Source organism: Protopterus annectens, chromosome 14.part0 (assembly GCF_019279795.1).
Source record: "Protopterus annectens isolate FY-2018-M chromosome 14.part0, PAN1.0, whole genome shotgun sequence".
Classification (NCBI taxonomy): Eukaryota; Metazoa; Chordata; order Ceratodontiformes; family Protopteridae; genus Protopterus; species Protopterus annectens.
Genome location: NC_056748.1, coordinates 382,994,190 through 383,016,665, shown reverse-complemented (window position 1 = coordinate 383,016,665; position 22,476 = coordinate 382,994,190). Strand labels below are relative to the sequence as shown.

The 22,476-nt window shown below is 38.7% G+C and overlaps 1 protein-coding gene across 4 annotated transcripts in view; it reads right to left on the bottom strand.

The window, feature by feature from the left end:
* The window catches only part of P4HA1 (prolyl 4-hydroxylase subunit alpha 1), a 635,357-nt gene that overhangs the window by 452,192 nt on the left and 160,689 nt on the right, over positions 1–22,476 (bottom strand). For all 4 annotated transcript variants that reach the window (XM_044056110.1, XM_044056113.1, XM_044056111.1 and 1 more), the window contains exons 4-5: positions 15,804–15,955; positions 6,831–6,968 (exon numbers count right to left, since the gene is read on the bottom strand). In XM_044056110.1, coding sequence (XP_043912045.1) covers positions 6,831–6,968; positions 15,804–15,955 — 290 coding nt within the window. The remainder of the gene's footprint in view (positions 1–6,830; positions 6,969–15,803; positions 15,956–22,476) is intronic.

Below are 22,476 nucleotides of genomic sequence, written 5' to 3'. Positions count from 1 at the left end.
AAACAGCTGCTAGGTCTTCCTCTAATGGAAAGTCTGCACCAAGCTTCAGAATGACATTGTTCATCATATGAGTGCTTGAATACTCTGAGCACATGTTCAGGTTGCTTATACAAATAACCATCAACTGACACCAAAGAAACATTATTTGGACTGAAATACTTAGGATTCTAGATGGAACAAAAGCCCTCTCTGCATATTTAGCTTGGATTTTAAATTCAAACAACAAATTTGAAATGTGTAAAGATTTGAGATCTTGCAGAGTTAGATATGCGAATATGTCTGGATCATAATTCAATTGAAGCTTGGAGCCTAAATGTGAAATACATTCCAATAAAGTGGTTATCTGCTTTAATCTGCATCTCCTTCTTTACTGATTAATAAAAAAAAATCTAACCTCTTACTGCAGATGTAAAGGCAACCAATCTAATATGAAATGGAACTGTACTATCATGGTGTGACATAAAGAATGAATTATAGAATTTATTCTACAAGACCTCATTCTACAACATGAACTGGGTCAATCTGCAGTCAGTACTACACTTACTACGTGTAACTTTTACTTCTATTAATGAATGGTCTGAGAAAGATCTTGGTTATGGAACATAGTCAAGTCTGTATTTTAGAAAGGTTTTCAACAGCTAAGGAAATAGGGTCTATATTAAAAAAACGAAGAGGTGTTTCAGCAAACAGCTCTTGGTCGACACGTAATGAGCGAATGCACTAAAGCGCAAATGCTCAAAACAGTGATTTTTTTCCCCTGGGAAAGAAATCGCTTGGCCATCCCCATGTGTTTGCCCCTTTCCTCAATGTAGTGCGATCTTGGAGTTGGTATATTTAGTTAGGGGGGTGTGCGGGGACACAGCCCCCCATGCTGTTATGTTTTAAAGTGTGTGTGTGTGTGTTTGTGCCAACGGTTTCCTTCCCAGGGAAAGAAACCGCTGTTTTAAGCGTTCACGCTTTAGTGCATTCGCTCATTACATGTCGACCAAGAGGCATTCGCTGAAACACCTCTTTAGTCTTTAATATAGACCCAAGAAATTATGACTCTTGAACGGGATCTTGGAAATGAATAAAAGGTAACATCTTCTCACAATAAAGAGCGTGAAGGGGTCAAAGAGAGCAAGTGCCTTAATTCTCCCACTTAATTTTGTATCTTTGAAGAGGACTGCATAAAAAAAAAACATCAAAAAGATTAAATTCAGATATAGGTGAATTTATTGGCAAGACAAGTTTAGCATTTTTTGTTTCTAATCACTTCATGAGAACTTCTACACAGCACACAATTAACAAACTAAGGGAAAAAAAAAACGAGCAAACAAAAACATTTTAAATGCTGTAACTAAAACACCACATAAGAAACTGATCAAATCCAATATGGCTGCCTCAGTTAGTTACTTAACATAATTATTATTAGTTTAAAATAGTATACTCTCAAACAGAAATGAGATTTATAACAAAAAAAAACACAAGTAAAATGAGCAGTCCTCATATCAGTGACTGAAGTTCAAGACCACTTTTCACACTAATATGCTCATTTAAACCAGAGATTTGACCAGCATTCAAAATAATCTGACATTTTAGTGCTGCGTGTTCTAAACTAGAATGATAGTTGCCACATGTGGAACCCAATTCAGCAATTTCCACAAGTGAAAAAAAAACTTTGTGTGTGTGTGCATGTATATATATATATATATATATATATATATATATATATACACACATATATAAAACATTTACCCTTGCTTCCAACAGATAGGTTTACAGACAGCACTATTTATATTACTGTACAATATATACAATTCAATTATATGCACTGACTTCACTTCCTAGTAATCCTCCCTACCCAATACCCTTCATACCCAAAACGCTTGCCTTTGATACCATTCGCCACTTAAGAATCATAGAAAAACTCACTAAGCTAGGCATCAACCCTTATATTACTAGGTGGGTTACAAACTGGCTCACAGATTGAACCCACAGTGTAAAAGTAGTTGACTCCCAAGTCAGACTGTTGACCAGTCACAAGTGGAGTCCCACTGGGTTTGGTCCTGGGTCCTCTCCTGTTTCTTATCTACTTCTCTGAAGTCCAGGCCAACATGAAGGGACTCTGGCTGACAAAGTTCGCAAACTATTACAAGTTGGGAGCTATCATTAACTCCCCAAGTGATGTTGACATCCAACAGAAAGGCGTCAATGAGACCAACGATTGGTGTCAGAACCATGGCCTTAAGTTCAATGCCAAAAAATGTGTAGTCATCCCCGTTGGGAAAAACCCAGTTCTCTTGAATTACCACATCAATGGTAGTCCACTGAACACAGAAGGCATTATAAGAGATCTAGGAACACAGGTTGACAGCAACCTCTCTTTTGCCCACCACATTGCCACTGTGGTCAGAAAGTCCTATGTGGCACATCTCATTACTAAGGGTTTTGCATCCAGGAAGAAAGAGGTCATTGTCTCCATCTACTCTTCCATCATTAGGCCAATCATCGTGTACAATGCCCCATTTGGCATGTACCTCACTAGACACCTGCAACAACTGGAGAGGCCACAAACGTACCTGACAAAGTGGATCCTAGGCCTTAAACACTTGTCCTATATGGACAGACTCAAACAACTCCAACTATTCTCTGTCTTATATCACCTACTTAGAGGCGATCTCTGCTTGACTTACAAAGCCATGTCTGACCCAGCTCTGTTAGAAATGCTATATCTAAAGAAATCCCAATCCCTCCGCACAACACGCTCCAGAGACCTCAACCTCATTATCATAATCAACAGAACGTGCTGGAGGGACAGGTTCATAACCCAGGGACTGCCCATGTTATGGAATAGACTTCGCATACATGTCAAGCAGAGCACCTCACTGGCCATCTTCAAGAGAAATCTTGATGAGTGGATGGGAAATAGAAAATTCACCCTGGGGATCACTCCAGTGGCTCTACTCGACAGAGGCACTAGGAACTAAGGTTGGGTGCCATGATGCCAGGGTAATCCTATGGGCTAGGCTTGTAAAGGCTCCAGGGCCATTAGCCAAATACACACCTATGAACCTGTACATACTACACCTCTACAGTTAAAGTTGCACTTTTGTTCTTTTCCAAAAGTTCTGCCAAAGTTATCAAAAAACAATAAGGGGCATTCACATACATACCTGCAATATGTGTAGACAACACACCGTTAAGCTCACTTTGTCTAATTAGAGAGCTGAATAAAACACTGAGCAATTAAGAGTTTGTTCTTTTCCCAACCTCCCTTTCATATTTGGAGCACTATTATTTACAAACTCCTTACCGTATTTATAATTCCAACATTGTAAGAATTAAATGTTACACACAGCTAAAGCCTAGAGTCTAAATATGAAATGTTCTGTCAAGGTGGTTATCTGCTTTAACCTGTATCTCTTCATATATAACCCTTTACTGTTTAAAAACCCTCTTATCTAAAAAGAAATGGAACTGTGGTGTCATAGTACAACACAAAGAATTACTGAAATAAAAATACCCCAACCTCCTCCTTCTGTAACACACATGGGTTTGGTCTTCAGGCAGTTCCATACTCAAGGTTTAACTGTACAATGACTGTGTATTAATGAATGATCTGAGAATGATCTTGGTTTCACTCTATATGACATCAAGAAAATATATTCTTTAAAAGGATCTATACGATGACAAAAAAGGTAAAATCTTTCCCCAGAGCATAAAAAGTATAGTAAGGGTCAAAAATGATATACATTCATAATTAATAATTTTCAGTCTTTATTTCTGACACAGTACAGTGGATCAAACATTCTCTGATGGAGAGTCAAGAATCATGTTTCAGTCTCCACCTATTATTAACATTGTTTTTGTTGAAACCAGGAAAAAATGAAAAATATGAAATAATAATAATAATTCAATAATAGATCTGCCATGGGTGTAATTTCTGACCTGGCCAATATTTAGGGGAAGGCCCTTTTTAACCAAAACAGCCACTCCACAATTACTTGTCCAGTTTTCTGATGCAAAACACAGGGTACCCATTTATTAGATGCACACATAAGGTTTTCTTGAATGAAATATATATTGGCCTTCATATTATAAAATAAACACCAGAACATTTTACTCTTAGACAACAACTGTATGTCAATTAGGTTTCAAGAAGATATATTTAATTATGTCACCCTTTCAAAAAATCAATAAAGACAGCTCTGAATATGTTTATCTGACTGTCCATACAACTGGAGACTTTACATCGCAAAATGTCAGATATACACATTTTTATACCATAGAAAACAATGAAAGGTGACTCCAGACAAATAGCAAATTTAGTGTACTGTTAACATATACCTCACAACTACGAACAAACTGGATCAAAAACGAACAATACCAATGGCAATACTTGGAGTCTGTCTACTGAGAAAATCTTTATTGTGTTAGCGCTTTCATGCACATCACTGAGTGCACTTCTTCAGACACATATTCTGTCATCAGGATTTAGGTTTCTGTACTTCGGAACAAAAGTGTATGCTTATGTCAGGTGAGGCTCAACCAACAGAAAAAGGCCTGGGAACGAAGGTGTTGATCTTGGGAAAACAGTGGCATGCACACTTTATAGGGGAGCAGAGGGAATTCCCTTCATAAGGATGGAAAGGCTGTTTGTGTCTTTGTCCCCTCATTATCTATGACTTTGTGAAGATGATTTGCTCTTAGAGGTTGAGAGGTATGTGCCAACAATATTAGTATTAAAAACAAACAATTCCCCTCCAACCACCATACCTGATCCTGCAAACACATAACTAGGCTAGGCTAGGAGTAAGTACAACTGCAAAACATAAACCTAACGAAACAAAATAACTAAATTATTTACAGGTGAAAACATTGAGGGCCTGATTCCAAAACACTTGCTCTCAGTTTAAGTGACCACTTACACTGACAGCAAGTCTTCTACAATATGGCCCTGGTATAAGCCTGTTTACAGAAAGGCCTTACACAGAAGTGAATCACTCACACAGAGAGCAAGTCATTCAGAATTGGGGCAGACTTACAGGAGCAAGTCGTTTTGGAATCTAGGCCCTGGTCTTCAAGAACAGTCAGGGAGCATGTGTTAATTACACACTGCTCTGGCCTCCACAGCATTAATAATGAAACCTAAAATCCTTTGCAAAAAACAAACAATTGTCCCCTCAACGTAAATGTTATGCAAGCCAAGACAAAACATACTTCAGCGTGAATGTAATACCAAAAGTACAAATTTATGTAACAATTTTATATTAAAAGGTTGCAAACATATTAACAGTTGACAGCAGAATACAATCACTAGAGTTACATTAGCAAGCGGACATATGGACAAGTTCTAGGTTCCTACAATACAAATTAAGCATCACCAATGGTTTACCAACCATCCTTCTTTTGTCCAATTTCTCATTCCCAACATTCGATGACTTCCTGCTTTTCACAGCATATATTTTCAGTAATGAAAGAGAGGAAATAGTCACACCATGAACACCATTAGAAAATACATAAAATGAACACCCACTCTGAGACAGGACTTCTCTAAAAAAACATGATCCATACACCAAGGCCACCAGGTAAACTCACACAGCAGAAATAACAAATCGAAAAGTGCAGACTAAACAAAGCAAGTGCGATCACTTAATTGTGGTCCAAGACAGAATTGTAAATATTAAAAATTCAGGTCTGCTTGAATCTGAAAATACAAATTCAAAGCAGCATTCAAATCTTAATTTTGCATAGGGAACAAACTCTCTTGATCCCTCTTAAAGCACTTCCTTACTTATATAATTACCTTTTCAGTGCACCTGAGTGGAAAGGAAATTTCATTTACACTGGCATTAAAAAGTGGAAGTTTTCACAATCAGAAACAGTGCAACAAGCAACTGGTACACTTAGTAAGCTAGTCAAACAAATGACTGGAAAAATTCAAATGTAAAATGGTTTCATTTGCGTATATACCTTGCAGGCAATTAAAATCTTCTACTCAAGTTGTTTTGGAAGTGCATAAGGATAAAGATGCTGAGAAATAATTAGAATCTGTGAGCAAGGAAATTAAACCTGAACTCAAACTTCAAGGTACTACACAGAAACTCATTAAAGTTGAGAACTACTTTTTTGGATTACTTTTCTGCCCCCTTATCCGTCAACATCTGGTGTTTTGACTACAGACCAGATACATTCATTTCCCTTATTTAAGGGGAGTCAGCAAGAGAGAGAGAGAAAACCAACTGTACAGAGGCCATCACCAAGTATCCACAAGGGTATTTTTCTGATGCTGTCCTAACCATACCCCTCAGCATTCACAAACACAAGGACCTATTATGCCATCTAGACTGCACACCTATTTCCATATTTTACAGACCGACTGCTATAGTGCATCCGCACTGTTTAGCATAGCATGTGCATGCTCCTGACTCAGGCACTGTACATTATAATGCACATTCTCTACTGGAAGTCAGCAAATCAACGGACCAAACTGCATCCATCACCCAGGATAGTATGCCACTGCTAGATACTTACACTAGCCCTGCATACCAGGCTACTGTACATCTGGGTCACTAGTTATTTTTAGGTTGTTTAAGATGCAGTCAATGCTTTATCCATTAAGACCATAGAGTCAACAACTGTACAAACAACTTTTTATGACCATATCAAATTACATAAAACAAAGGAAAAACATGGAGTAGGACATTTTGATTGCTGAAAGCAGGCTTATGAATGAAAAAATGCCTGAAACAAAAAAGTTTTAAAAACAGAATAATTTAAAGTTGCACTACTGTATTAAGAGATAAACTGGCATTTCAAAATCCTCTCCATTTCATGCTGCAACTTACCTGGGAGGTCCCCCCTGGAGATTTTATCTGTATCTAGATTATAAGTATCTTGGAGCCGAATTAATGCCTTTGCAGCACCTGTCTGGTCCTCGTCTGTGGGGAAATGCTGACGCTGGATGGTCAGATTGGAAATGAAACCTAAACATAGAGCAAACCATAGGAAATCAGAAAACCTGAATAAAAGGAGGCATTTAAACCCAGCAATATTTATACTGCTAGCAGTGACAGTGTGCTACTGGTTAAAGTTAGTCTCCTCAGTAAATTCCTTTTTCATTTCCATAAAACTACTGTAAATGACAACACAAATGCCTTGTTGCCTTCCGATGTGCACAACAAACAGCAATCACTGCTGTCCAGATTATAAACTTCAAACCAATGACTATTCTCTTATGAGCACACCCACATTTATACACTCTTTCTTATATCTGTGCACAGTGTTACATTAAACTCTACAAACTGCTACATTTTACTGACCTGCATATCTTTAATTCGCTTCCTCCAATCCCAGCATCAGCCCACACCATCTAACAGTACCAGGGTTGCCAGATTTGTATTTCAAAAGGTAGGGACAAAAAATAAAAAAAAAAACCTCTTTCAAAGTGAAGTCAAAAAAAAAAAAAAAACAGTAGGAGAGCAGGAGGCCATTCCGCATTGAACAGAAGCAGCTCTGCTTTGCGATTTATGATCGTATGCTGGTATACGAGCCAATCAAAAATCACAAAGCACAGCCTGTTTTGCCGGGATTTTAAAAGGCAGTGTGGGACTTGGGATTGGGCTGCTGATCTCAGGACAATCCAGCTCAAATAAGGACATCTGGCAACCCTGACAGTACACATGAACTATTACGTCCATGGGCCAGCTACAGCCTGTTCTTTGCAGTAGTGCTGAAAAATCCATGACTGAAAATGGCACCAGGATGCTTTCGTACTTTCTCTCCTCAACCCATCCCGAAATAGTACTGAGTAAAACAAAAGTGACATGCTCCCATAACATCTGTAGCAGAAATCAAATTTTGCCCAATGTGACACGCTGGAGAAGTGTGTAATTATTGGTTAACCTAACAGCCCCACCATGCACAATCTTTTCTAGTACTTCAAGAAATAAAGCAAATCTTTTAGCCAGCATTACAGTTTCAAAAATGATGGTTCTATTTCAAAGAGAAATGAAATAGAGGAATAAGTATAACAAAACTGTAATCCGTCATATCTTTTCAAAATTTCTACAATCAGTTTCAAAAGGCAGCATCCCAAACAACAAAAGGTGATTTTTCACAAAGCTGGCTGCAAGTCTTAAGTACATAAACATTTCACTCTTGCTTGCTTTAAGAATGGTTTCTCAAATTCCAGACAGAGTAGCATATCAGCAAACAGCAATACTCCTTATTACTCAAGCTCCAGGCATAGGCTAAATCAGACAGAAAACTTCTCCATATGCCCACTTTACCCAGGAGGTCTTGAATATGGAATCTGCCTCTAATCAACTCAGGCTCTAATGAACAATCATCTCAAAAACATCCTTTCTCCACACTACTCAAAGGAATGCCTTGCAAAATCTTGTTCGGAGCAGTAACAAACTGCCATATTTCAAACTTAGCAGGTTTTTAACTTCAGATGTCATTTCATGTTGGATTGTGGGTTCAAGCCTTCTTCCATCTTGGAAACCCTTACTAGGCAGTTTAAGCTTTAAAGCTGTAAAGACACACACACAGACACAGACACACACACACGTAAAGATACAAACAGTTCTTTCTAAATTTGTGGCCATATCTGGGGTCCTTTATATGCTCCCTGTTGAAATGCTGGGACTTGTAAAGCCAAGTCTCAAAACGATGAAATAAAAGACTGAAGATACATGAAAACAGTGAATATCAAAGACGGCTTTTCTGCTATAGATTATTTATTTATTTATTTTATTTTATTTTTACATTTGTTAACCGGGTTAGTCTGTCTGGGTTCTTAGAAGCCCTTTTTCAGAAGAGACCCGAGGAGAAAAGCTCCCAAAAAAAATTTAAGTAAACAAATAGTAAGAACAAAGATAAACACAGATCACATTTTAAGTTTACATACTTCTGAAGTAATTACATAACATGCAATAAAGGAATATATATAGAACGGATAGAAATACAATACATATATGGAAATGTTCACATATGGCAAGAAACTAAGCAGAAATATGGTAAGACTAAGGTCAATACATTGCTGAACCAAAGTACTAGGCATGAAGTAGCAAATATACAAATAAAGTTGTGTGAACTTTGGAAGTTAATAAATAAATTAAAGAACAGTAATAAGGGATTATGGAAACTGAGTATAACAGGAGCTAACTGGTATGGAATATGACGGAAAAAAATGTGTAGGTAGTAGTAAGAGAGAGAGCTAGAAATGGTACAGTTAAGTTAGGTTATCCCTGAATGTTTCTTGGGTATTAGTTTAGAGCATGAACATATCCAATTTGACAGGAAAAAAAGATTTAAGCTGTTTCTTGAAGGCATTTTTGTCTTTAAGTAGTCTAAGGGCTAAAGGGAGTGTGTTCCAATTTTTTGCAACTGAGTGACAACAGAGTATTTTCCCAAAGGTTTTGTTTGACTTATGAACTTCAAGAAAGTACTGATTAGTACTTCTTAGTGGGCGCAGAGGAGTATAACGTGTCAGAGAATTTGCAAGGGATGGGCAGGATTTAGGATTGTTTAGTATATTGTGGGTTATAAGGAGTCAGGATTGAGGCAGTAAGTTGGAAAATTCAGGCCAGTGTAAAGCCTTTAATAAGAGGCAGTGATGGGATTTGTAAGGTTGATTTGCAGCAAATCTGGCTTACTTTGTTATATGTGGTTTCTAGTTTGGATATTAGGTTACTCTGTAGATGGGTAATAATAAGTGAAGCATAGAGAAGGAATGGCAGAAGCAGGGATTGGGCAAGGGATGGCCTGGATGCACAGGGAAGAAAGTTTTTGTGACGATAAAGCAGACCTAGTTTTTGGTGTTTTTTTTTTTATTAAGCTATGAATGTGAAGGTTGAATTTAAGTTCATCATCAATTACTGCTCCAAGGAGTTTTGTTTGGGTGTCAACAGAAATTTTAGTTCCATTAAGGGATGTTACGGAAAAGTTCTGTTTTGCATGTTCCAGATTTTTAAGTATGAAAAGTAGTAGCTTAGTTTTGCTCACATTTAGCAGCAGATGGTTGGATTGTAGCCAGTTTTCAACTGAGTGGAGTGAGTTTTGTGTAAGGGATTGAAGGTTTTCTATGTTGTCAACAGAGTTGATGATGGTCGAGTCATCAGCATACTGAATTAGACTGGATTAGGGGCAGGATGAGAAAAGGTCATTGGTAAATACATTGAAGAGGAGAGGGCCTAATATTGATCCTTGTTGGACCCCTGTCCTAACTGCTAGAAAGGGGAAGAAGGAAGAGTTCCATCTAACAGCCTGGTGTCTATTAGTGAGGTAATCACAGAACCAGGAGGTGGTGGAGTTTGAGAAGCCTAGGTTGGAGAGTTTATGGTGAAGTATGGTATGAGATATGGTGCTGAATGCTTTTGACAGGTCCAGAAAGATGGCTGATGCTATTTTGCTATTACCCCTGACTTGAGCAATGTTATTAGTAAAGGATACAAGAGCGGAAGCTGTGCTATGTGTGGGGCAGAAGCCATGTTGAGTTGGTGTGAGTAGGTTTTCTTGTAGCAGATGATCAAGTACTTGCTTATGGATACACTTTTCCAATATTCTGGAGACAGGAGACAGTATGGCAATTGGTCTGAAATTGGTTGGCTCAGTGGAGTTTCCTCCTTTATGAAGAGGTACTACAAAAAATGTTTGCAAATTTCAGGGACTTTGCCTTCTTTTACGGATCTATTAATCAGGATAGATATGGGGTAAGCTAGAGATGTAGCTGCATGTGTAAGGAATAAAGGAGGAAGGTTATCAGCTGAGGGTGAACCAGGTTTTAGTTTAGTTAAGAGTAACTTGATATAAGAGGTGGGAACAGGTGATAGTGAGAATGAGAGTGAGGGTGAGAGAGGTGAATCAGAGGTGGATGAAGATGTAGATGGATTGAAAGAGTTGCGGGTGGAGAAGTTAATTACAGTTAAGTTTTCAATGGTTTCAATGAATAACTTAAGGAGGGTGGCTATTTCCATAGGAGTCTTGTCAGAATACAATGTGGGTGGGGTAGGTGTACCAGGTGAGAGACGTTTATTGATAGAGTTCCAGAATTTTTTAGGATTACAGTTGGGACTGTTAAGTGAGGACTGGTAATAGTTCTTTTTATCAAGATTGATTTGTTTCTTAGCTTTGCTTCTAAGTTCCCTGTAAGAGATAAGGTTGGAAGAGGTATTTACCTTTCCAAGTTTTCCAAGCTTTTTCTTTGGTCTTCATGAGTGTAAGGGTAGTTTTAGTTAGCCATTGGGCATATCTGAATTTGATGCAAGTTTTCCTAGTGGGGGCAAGGGTGTTGAGGATGGACAGAAAGGTGTTGTTTAAGTGTAGGACTGCTTAATCGATAGTGAGATTAGAGAGAAAGGACCAGTTTACAGTAGAGAGGAGGTGATTTAGTGAGTCAGGAGAATAGCTAGACAGATCACGGGTCACCTTATATTGTTGTGCTTTATGCAGGTGTTCAGAGTTTCTGTGAACTAGTAAAGGTAGGTGGTCACCTAATGTGTCTGGTAGAGTGGATTATGGTAATGCTGGGGGTGAGATACCAGTATCTAGTCAATAAGTGAACCAGTAGAGGAAAATGTATGAAGGTGGGTAGGGGAAGAGATGAGCTGTGTGAATCCATACAGGTTGAGAGAGGTAGAAGGTGATTCTTTATTGATCTGCAGCCAGTCAATATTGACATCTCCTAGTATGACGGTTTCATAAGGGATAGTTTTAAATATCCAGGATAGAAAGTGTTCTGAAATGGGGACATTATTTCCAGGAGGGATATAAACTGATGCAATGGCAAGTTTTTTATGGTGGCTAAGTTTAAAGTCAGCTAAAATTATCTCAGCTGGGAGAAAGTCAGACATGAGAAAAGAGATAGGGAGACAGACAGAATACATGATTGTGACTCCCCTGCCTCTTCTTGAAAGTCTGTCATGCCTGAGGATATTGCAGCTAGGGGGAAGAATTTCAGAATTAGAAATACTTGGTTTTAACCAGGTTTCATACAAGGTAAGTATATGCGGGTTATGTTGAGTGATCCAAGCATGAAGTGTGTTGTTTTTTTTAACTATACTTTGAATATTTATAGATGAGAGAGTGAGTCAGGGAATAGTATTAGTAATGGATGATGGAGAGGTGGAAGAGAGCACAGAGGTGGTAGTGGTATTGAAAGTATTTTGAGGAGAATTGTTAGGACCTGGGTTGGGGTGAACGTCTCCCGATAGTAACAGGTTGGATAATATGAAATTGATTATTGGAGAGATTGGGTGCATGTGTGGATATTTGTTTTTGTGGTCGACATGCTGTTTAGGTGTAAGGAAGTATTTGAATCTACGTGTGGCAATAATGGTGAAGTTAGATAGGGAGGGGGAAATGTGAGTAAAGGTAGATGTGTTGTGGTTTGGACATAAAGTGAGTGTGGGTGATTTGGTGTGTACAACAGTAGTGCTTTGATAGCATGTGAGAACTGACAGAAAGACTAATGCAGCTGAAAGGAGAAGGAGAAATAGTATATTAAGAATAGTAGGCATATTAGTAATTAAAGTAGTGTGAGACAGATGAGACCGTTAGTTCAGAGGGTGATGAAAGACTATAGGAATGGTGTAAGAGTGTGAGTATTAAGGGGGTGGGGATTTAAAGAGGTGTGGGTGTGTTGTGTTACATGATTGGCTAGTGAAGTGGGTGGAGGAGGTGTGGCTAACTATAAAGGAAACTGAGTCAGGGGTGGGCGGGAATGGGGGCAGGGTAGGGGAGCGAAGCGAGCCCAAGCGATATGAGGGTGAACGGAGCGGGCTGCACAAAATCAGATGGAACTAGCCCAGGAAAATCAATCAGGTTACTTCAGGTATGGTAGTTTGCAGCACTTTTACTGTTTGCAAATAACTTCTGTGTCCCTGGGTTTGGTTGTTATTAGCAAATGTGTATGTAGGTTTTGCTCCAACTGGTTAACCCACTCAAATAAACTTTTAAAGTTGCTTCCAATAAGGAGTAACAGTTACAACCTGTGTGTTTGATTCATTTTAAAAATGCTCAGTGAGACCTAAAAGCAGCTGGTGATTGATTTAGAAGTAATGCTGCCCCCCTAGTGGTATAGCTTGGAACAGAGTCTCCATTGCAGGGAGAGGGGGGTTCGAGCCAGTTGTCCCTGCAAGTGTGCACTGCCTTTACAGCAGATTAAAAGTTTAAGGATATATCCACATTAGCTATGTGGAGTGTTTGTTGCCTATATTAGTAAAAATAATTGATTCTTTCTGGTGGTACGTACATTTACTTTGAAACATTTATTCTCAAATGTTTAGGTTGATGCTTGCCTAAAACAGCTTCAGGCTGCAAATGAGGGGACTTCCTGTGGGAGAAGCTAACTGTGGAAACTGATCTGTAAGGGAAGAGACAATGTAAGAAATATTAGGTGGCTGAAAGTAGTGCACTGGAGTTAGATAGAATATGAGGATTTAGTTACACAATGCCTAATACCTTGTAAATACTATGCTGAGTTTCAGACATTTGACATAAATACAATGTTTGGCATTCAGTTAGCTTTTCTGTATGGTTACAGGTAACAATGACAGCATTAATAACTCGTACACAGTGGAGAGCCTTTCAAGAAATGAAAGCCAAGCTTCCTTCATACAAGCAAAAACATACTGGCTTTTAAATTACTTTCTTATAACATAGTAACAACTTTAGTAGTTATGCAAGTGCTTGCAGGGTTCAGCTGTTACCGCACGTTATATAATATGGAGTAAAACACCCTCTATACAAGACCAGGAAGTCTAGGGCATATTACTGTAGTAATAGCAGCATGCAAGATATCATTTTAAGGAGATGGAAGGCTGCACTGAGTGAGGGGGGTGGACGACAGAACAGAGAACACTTTCTGTCGTCAGCCTTAACTCGGTGTCCCATTCACATCTGCTAATTTATTAATTAAACAAGTCTATGCTAGTAGCTAAAACAGAGGCTGGAAATTACATTTATGCACTTATGAAAGCAGCAGTCACACACCAGGTATTATCTGACTAAATCCTGTGTTGCTAGATGTAGGCAGCTACCAGTAAAACATTGTAAACTATTAGTTCTCGATAAAAAATAATCTTATTTTATGGGCAAATAATTGTGATTTAGCAAACACTCACATCACCTAATCCTTTAATACGCCCTCATTTGTAAACTCTAACACACAGCAAGTCAGGTAGATTCAGTCAGCCACATCGGTCTGTAGCATTAACATATGCAAAACAAAAGCAGGGTAAACAAACATCAACAGCCACAAAATACAGGTAATATAACAAATGTTACAAGGTAAACCAGCTTTATAAAAGCAAGTTTAGAGGCAATATATGTAAATGCAATACTTATTGGTGTGTACACTTAGTTGGGAGGATAGGATTTTAAATATGGTGCCTTGTAGCTAACCCTCTATTATAGCCTTACCTACAGGGAAATGCAGGGATTCTGTTGGGGGGTGGGGAGATGGGTGGGATAGTTGTTTTGTGTTTCATTAGTTCCAAACCAGATGGAACTAGCCCAGGAAAATCAATCAGCCAGGTTACTTAAGGTATGGTAGTTTGCAGCACTTTTTCTGTTTGCAAATAATTCTGTGTCCCTGGGTTTGGTTGTTCCTAGCAAATGTGTAGGTTTTGCTCCAATTGGTTAACCCACTCAAATAAACTTTTTAAGTTGCTTCCAATAAGGAGTAACAGTCACAATCTGTGTGTTTGACTTATTTTAAAAATGCTCAGTGAGACCTAAAAGCAGCTGGTGATTTTTTCTTTGGTGGGGGGGGGGGCAAGTACCTCTGCACCCCCAATGTGAGTGAGGTTAGTTGCCCCACACTTCGAAACATATATACCAACTACAAAACTGCCATACCTTGGAGTAAAAGGAATAGGCCAAGAAATAGCAATATTGGAGTTGTAAGTCTAAAATTTTTGCCATTCAGTCTCCACATTCCTTAACATTTTAAGATGCTAACAAAGTAAACAACATCCTAAGCAGTAAATGAGGAGAGAAGAAACCCAGTGGTTTAACTGCTGCTTCACTGTTTATGGAAAGATTCACTCTGTCTCAGGAGATGATACACTTTATCCTTACTATGTCACCGGTCTATATTTGAATCATACTTGTAACCTCTAGTCTTAGTTAATTCTGCAGTTCTATTTTGACTGAAAATATCAATGCTGGATCAGTTCAAATACCTGGACAAAAGAAAAGAAAGAATTTCTCTTAATATACAAGCTTATAAAATTTAATTCCATCGTAAATGAAAACATTTAACAAAGGGAAATTAAAAATAAAAACACAATAAAAAATGCACCACATGTATTAGGCTGACCATGGCATACTCTGGTGTTGTGTGCAGTGGTTCCTTACATCAGACTACACACACGTAGCTACAAACTGATAGACATCCTAGAAATCTCCACATTTATGTTATAAGCATCAAAATCTCTACATTTATGTTATAAGCATCAGATTAGCAGTCAGTAGTAAAGACTGTGGCAAAAGTTTACAACATGGTCAGTGTTTCTGTGGCCTCAGTTTAGAAGGCCTACTTCTTTAGAAATCTGCAGCACCCAAAGACATATACACATACCCTTTATAGGGCACCTACTGCTTACAGAAGGTCAAAACAAGTCAGTTCTGTGATGAAGTTACAGCTGCCAATCCACTCCAGCAAGAAGACATTTTTTTTTTTTTTTTTTTTTTTAAGAATTATAGAAGATCAAAGCAGACACACTCGCATACACAAACATTTTCCAGGATCTTCTAAACCTATTTAGTTAACTAGATGCATTTAATCCAAGATTTTACTTTAATGCACTCACCATCAGACATATCCTTCAGAATCAAATTCTCGAGTTCACCCCATTCTGTGTTAAGTCGCTTCACAAGTTTGAAAGCATTAACAGGATGACCTACGTAAGCTTCTGGATCTGATGTTGCTCTGTCTGTCAGTTTTTCCAGACTTTCTGCCCACCTGAATAAAAGTAATTAAATGCTCACAAATTAAATATACATATGTTTACTAAACTGTAGCTCTAAAAACATCTTAATCCAGTGAAAAATCATACAGAAAATCCTCTGCCACTAAAATTAACCAATTTTTTTTGTAAATGTGGCAATGAGTAACAAAAAAATTACACTTAGATTTTCAAGGTTTGGATTTAAACTACTCTAGTTATTTTATGAAAAATGAACTTATGATGACACAAGTTTAATCTTACCTCCTTTTTTAACACATTTATTAAATTATCTCTGAAGACATCATCAAGTGTACATTAGCCAACAAAACTAAACTTAACTCCTTACTATGTCTAGGCAATTTAGGCCCTGTGTCCCCAATCAAAAGAATCACTTCCTTATTTACAGCTATTTGTTCATCCAACATTTCTGACTGAGTAGTCTGTGGGGAATTTTTAAAATGTGTTGTCTCTTTACATTCTCAAAACATGCTCCCAGTTACCTCTTTCTTCCTCATCACAGTTCCAACATTTGCTATTTACCTGAGGAAAAATGCTTTGAAATCTGCTTGAGATATAAAAAAAACCTATGCAAACACTTCCAAAGACACTAAACCTTCTGGACTTTGCTGCATACTTGGGAGCCATACACATGTCCTCCATTGTTCTCTTGTAAATTGCTTTTCCAGTCTTTCATCCCAATCTTTTCTAACCTCCTCTGGTTGACTCGTATAGTTATCATACAATATTTTATATGCTCAGCTAATTACTTCTTTTTAAACAGCAGTTTCTGTTCTAATAATATGGACAAAGTAGCCATTATGATAAAAAGCTAATGTTCCCACGTATTCTTACGCAACATTTTTTTTTTAAATATGTATTTCCAACTTTTGTTTTACATGCTTACACCAATGTTTGGCTGGCTGATCTTTTATATAGTTGTTTCTTCTCATCTCTGTTTGAACCTATGTCACATTTTCCAAGACTTTTTTTTAAAGAAAACCAAATACATTTTCAGCCCCACCCCCAAACTCCCATTAACAAATGTACAAAACTATGAACATCTTAAAAAATGAAGTTTAACACTTCATATAAACACAAATGCAACAAATCGACAGGCACACCCAAAGGCATTACCTAACCTAAAATTAAAGTTACCCATACTAAAATGCATGATACAGTCTGTGTTCTCATTAACACTCGCTGTCTATACATTTTGCATTTCTGTTACCCTTCCAGACGTGAAAAACAGCATGTATGCTTTTCAGAAAACATTAACTTTTAGCCCAGAAAAACAGTGCACTAGCTATCTTTAAATAAAACTGTGCAGAGTTTAGTTTTATTTAAAATATAATAAAATATTAAGGCTGCTACAGAGGCTCTCTCTTATTCAATTACAAACTTTATTTTTCATTGAACTGCTTACCAAGGTACCTTTACATTTTGCATTTTTCTCAGCACAGAATGCTCAGAACTCTGCAGATTACATGCAGACCACTATTTTTAACACCTTTTTTGAATTATCAAGACAGGCAAACATACATTTATAAAACAATGTCAGCATGTTCACAGTAACAAACATTATACATTACGTATTCTTTTACACAATTATCATCAAATAAAACATTACATAAATTAATCAAATCCACAATTTCCATTTTTTCCCATGTAATTTGCTCCTAAAGATCCCACTTGCCTTTCTTTCTTGTAGAGCTGGTTTAGACTTCCATTTTCTAGTAATTGCTTTTTTGGCAGCACTGGAATTAAATTTAACAAGGCCTTACTATGCCTAAACAATTCAGATCCTATATCCCGGCTCAAAAAAATTATTTAGTTACACCCATTTGCTCACCCAATATTATTGACAAAGTACTCTACAGGGAATTTTTAAAGTCTACCAGCTCATTACACTCCAAAAACATACATTCCAAGTTACCTCTTACCTCCCCATCACACCTCCAATATTTGCCCTCTAATGAGGAAAAATTCTTTATAGTCTGCTGAAATACAAAATACCTCTGCAAACATTTCCAAGCAAAAATCCTACATCTTCTAGAGTTTGTTGCATATTTGGGAGCCATACACATGACCTCCCATTGTTTCCTTGAAAATTGCTTATCCAGTCTCTCTTGCTAATCTTTTCTAACCTCCCCTGAATAATTTATCCCTTTCCTTTCTTAACAGCAGCTTCTGTTCTAGATTCAACTAAAAACTCCACCTGAGGAAGTTTTTCACTTCCCTATCACCTTCTCTATACCTACACTTGGATATCAATCATGATAGGGATGTCAGTCTATAGCCTGCAGTCCAAATGTCTTCTTGGACTATTCTCACTCCATTTCCTTTCCCTCTCTAGTTATTTGCTCCCAATACATTGGTTCATTTGCCAGTTTTTTCCAGTAAATTCAAGCCCCTTCTACCTATTCTCTGTACACCTACATGCAGTCATCCCTATTGGCAGAATCTCCTTTCTCCATTCTGTTCGTTTAGGTCTCAGAATACTTTCTGCTACTTTATAAATATATTCTCTATGGTTATTATTCTCCTTAAGGCTTTGCATCTAAAATCCTACTCTCTCTTTATTTCCCGAATTTCCCCCAAATCATCACCATCCATTTCCCCTTTAAATTACAGTTTTCTGCTTGTGTTATTTATATGAGCCTTAACTGATAAGCTAATTATCCCTTCAAATCAGGTAATCCTAAACCACCTTGTTCTACTGGAAGAATCAACTTATCCCACTTGACCTTTGCCCTATTCACCTCGCAGATAAAATCCTTCAACTCTTTATTAATTACTGTCCACATTTTTTCCTCTGGTTGATAAAAGTATACCTGACCTGAATGTAAAATTAAAGGGACTAAAACATTTTCACTGTATCTTGAGCCGTTTTGTTTGTTGACAACAGAGTGACACACAACAGACAGATAAAGGAAAGACCTGAGATACTAACCACATCAGTACATTTACACAAAACAATTTTCAAACAGTATTCGAGGGAATGGAATCATCCCCAGGTGGTGTAACACCCAATGTGCACCTGCCAGAAAAAGTACAGTTTTGTACCTACCATAAATGTAGATGTTCGAGTGTGCATACAGCTGCAGTCATCACACTTGGGTTATCTGCCATCAGGCGGGTCCTCGGTCGGTCGAATTCCAAAGTCTAGGTCCGGCATCGGTTGTCGTCGCTTCTTCCCTGACGTCAGTGCGGCAGGGGTATAAGAGGCAGCCGACACCATTTTCTTCAGTTTTTCTTGCCCCAGATGTCAGGTGCCCCCAGAAAGGAAGGCAATACATGATGTTATGCAAACATACATAAGTAGATAAATCAAAAGAGTAGTTGCAAGCAAATACACCATATAGGAATACCCCAAATAGGTTTTATGTTAAAGGTGTTTGTCATAAGCTCTGTTCTAAGAGGGGATGGAGGGAGGGTAACCTAGACTGCAGCTGTATGCGCACTCGAACATCTACATTTATGGTAGGTACAAAACTGTACTATGTTCTTCGTGCATACAGCTGCAGTCATCACACTTGGGTAGAATCCCAAAGCTAAGTAAGGGTGGCTGGTACTAAGTGGAATTAGGAGGGGCTAGAATGCCCTGCAGGACTGCTGTGGCAAAGCCCGCTCTAGATTTTGAGTATAGTGGAAGATGGTAGTGTTTGGTATGTTTCCCCACTTGTTCTGCTCCATGCAACAAATCCTGCAACTCTTTCAAATCAGGTTGTTCTGCTAGTGTCATTTTGCTTTTCAGCTGAGATAGCAAGAACTGCTGGTACTTTAACATATGAAATTGACAGTTTAATACCCTCATGGTTAAAGTGGCTGATGTATACACCTTTTTCCCCCACCTTTCCAATGCTCTGGAATCTTTCTCTGAAGGTAAAGGGTTTTTAGCAGTAGAGGCCTTAATCCCCTTGGGTCCCTGAGAAACAGTTTCTGGGTCAGCAGAAGGGCTTTTATAAAGGAACTGGTGAGAATCAGGAACCCGGTAATATCTGTCTGGCTTAACAGGGGCAGGAGGTAAAGAGTCTGGATTAAGACTGGCTTCTGTGTACACATCATCCAAAATATCTAAGACAGGGGGAATAGCCAGGGGCCTATGCTCAGGAAGCAGCAGAAATTCCCTGAGCCTTTTCTTGGAATCTGAGTAATCTTGGCCTTCCCAGTGGAAGTGTTCTCTCAATGTATGTAGGGTTTCCCCAAAAGAGTAGTCCTCGGGGGGCGACCGAGGGAATATAGACTCCTCAGCATCAGAGTCTTCAAAAGGGGAACAGGTGTAATCCAGGTCCTCAGAAAGGCCTGAGGTAATAGATGCCTGATCTGAGGAAGGGTAGTCTTCCTCCATCCTGGGTCTTTTGTCTGAGGGGGGTTGAGAGCCCCTGATGAGTGAAATCAAATCCTCAGCCATTTTAAGCATCTGCTTTTTGGGCATGGGACCTTGAGAGGGGGCTTGAGGACCCTGTTTTTTAATTTTCATTGGAGCTTTAGATTTAGTGAACGATTTAATAGATAAGGTGGAAGGCCTGAAAACGCCTTCAGAAATGGCAAGCCTAGCTAAACTTTCTGTTTCTCCGCCAAGAGTGGCGTCGGTATCTGCAGTGGGAATGGGGACCGAGGAACCTGTGACCTTGGGTACTGAAGTCACCAGTAATGAAGTTTCATCGGTAGTCAGGGGCTGCATAGGCGCCTTGCTGAGAACCGGAGAACTGGTAGTCGGCCTTACCGTGGTCTCAGTACTCTGTGCAGGCCTCGGATGTCTGTCCTTATCCTTGCGTTTTTTGCCTAAAACTGGCATCGGCATATCTGACGACATAATATAATTAAATGTTTTGCCAAAATAATGTAGGGCGAACTCCACCCGGCGCTTAATAGTGCGCTTGTTAAACCTAGCACAAAAACGGCAGGCTGAGACGTTGTGTTCTGGCCCTAAGCAAGGTATACAGTAAGAGTGAAAATCCTTATGCGGTATTTGCTTCCCACAAGAAATGCAATTATTAACTTTTTCTGACATCGGTCTGAGGCAAGAAAAGTTTCCCCAAAGGGGTACTTAGCTTTAAAGAAGACTTCGGCTGAAATACTTTTGTAAATCTCAGGAGCTGGCCGACCGGCACTTGCGAACTGCTTCTGCTTCGGGCACCGCGCAGCAAGAAAGACTGAAGAAAATGGCGTTGGCTGCCTTTTTTATACCCTGCCACACTGATGTCAGGGAAGAAGCGACGACAACCGACGCCGGACCTAGACTTTGGAATTCGGCCGACCGAGGACCCGCCTGACGGCAGATAACCCAAGTGTGATGGCTGCAGCTGTATGCACGAAGAACATCCACCTCTTATGGAGTCTCTCCTACTGGTTACTTCCACTGCTGTGGTCTGAAAAAAATGCAATAGTCCTCCACTCAAACACTCCTTTGGAGGCTGTAATGATCACCATTCCTGTAGAGGAAGGATGAAGCATGGAATATGGCACCTGCCAATGGAACCTCTTGGAAAGATCTACTGACATGATTTGCAGCATATAACTTGCACTACCTTATTTTGTGAAAGTCCTGGCAAGAGTTAAAAAGTAATTGTCAAACAGTGTTACCAACAAGGGCAGCAGAACAGAAGCAAAACCAGGTAGGTACATATCCCAGGAAAATATATAAACATATTAAAGTCATTAAATGGAGAGCAAGATCCCTACCCCTACAATTATAGACTACAGTGGAAGGAACTTTGTTACTAGGGCACGACAAAATGATGGTCATTTTTCACAGAAAAGAATCATCTCTTACAGCATGTTAAGTATAACGAAGTTTCCCTTTGCCAAAGTCCTGAGAAAATATTAAAGCTTGTCCATCACATTACTAAGATTACATAGGGATAAATACAATAAGCAAAGTGTGCATATGCCACAAAAGCAGTGCTATATGCAGCCCAATGTAAATGGGCCATGCTTTATACTTGCAAAACTAACACAACTTTTAGGATCAGAGAATATTGTATATATTATTTTTATACAAATAAATGTATATACGCATATTTTATGAATATGTATACACACACATATATATATGTACATATACATATATACACACACACACACATATATATATATATATATTCACAGATATGCGTGTGTGAATACATTTTATATATATATATATATATATATATATGTGTGTGTGTGTGTGTGTGTGTGTATATATGTGTGTGTGTATATAGATATACTGTAAAAGTAGCCGACTCCAAATCCAGCTCCAGACAAGTGACAAGTGGAGTACCTCAGGGTTCAGTCCTGGGACCACTCTTGTTTGGCATCTACTTCTCTGAAGTACAGGCCAACACTAAGGAACTTTGGCTAACAAAGTTCGCAGATGACTGCAAACTGGGAGCCATTATTGAATCCCCAAATGATGTCGATACTCTACAAAAGGGCCTCACAGAAATAGATGCTTGGTGCCAGAGCCATGGGCTCAAGCTCAATGCCAAGAAATGTATAGTTAGCCCCTTTGGGAAAAAACATGTACCCGGGAATTACCATATAGGTGGCA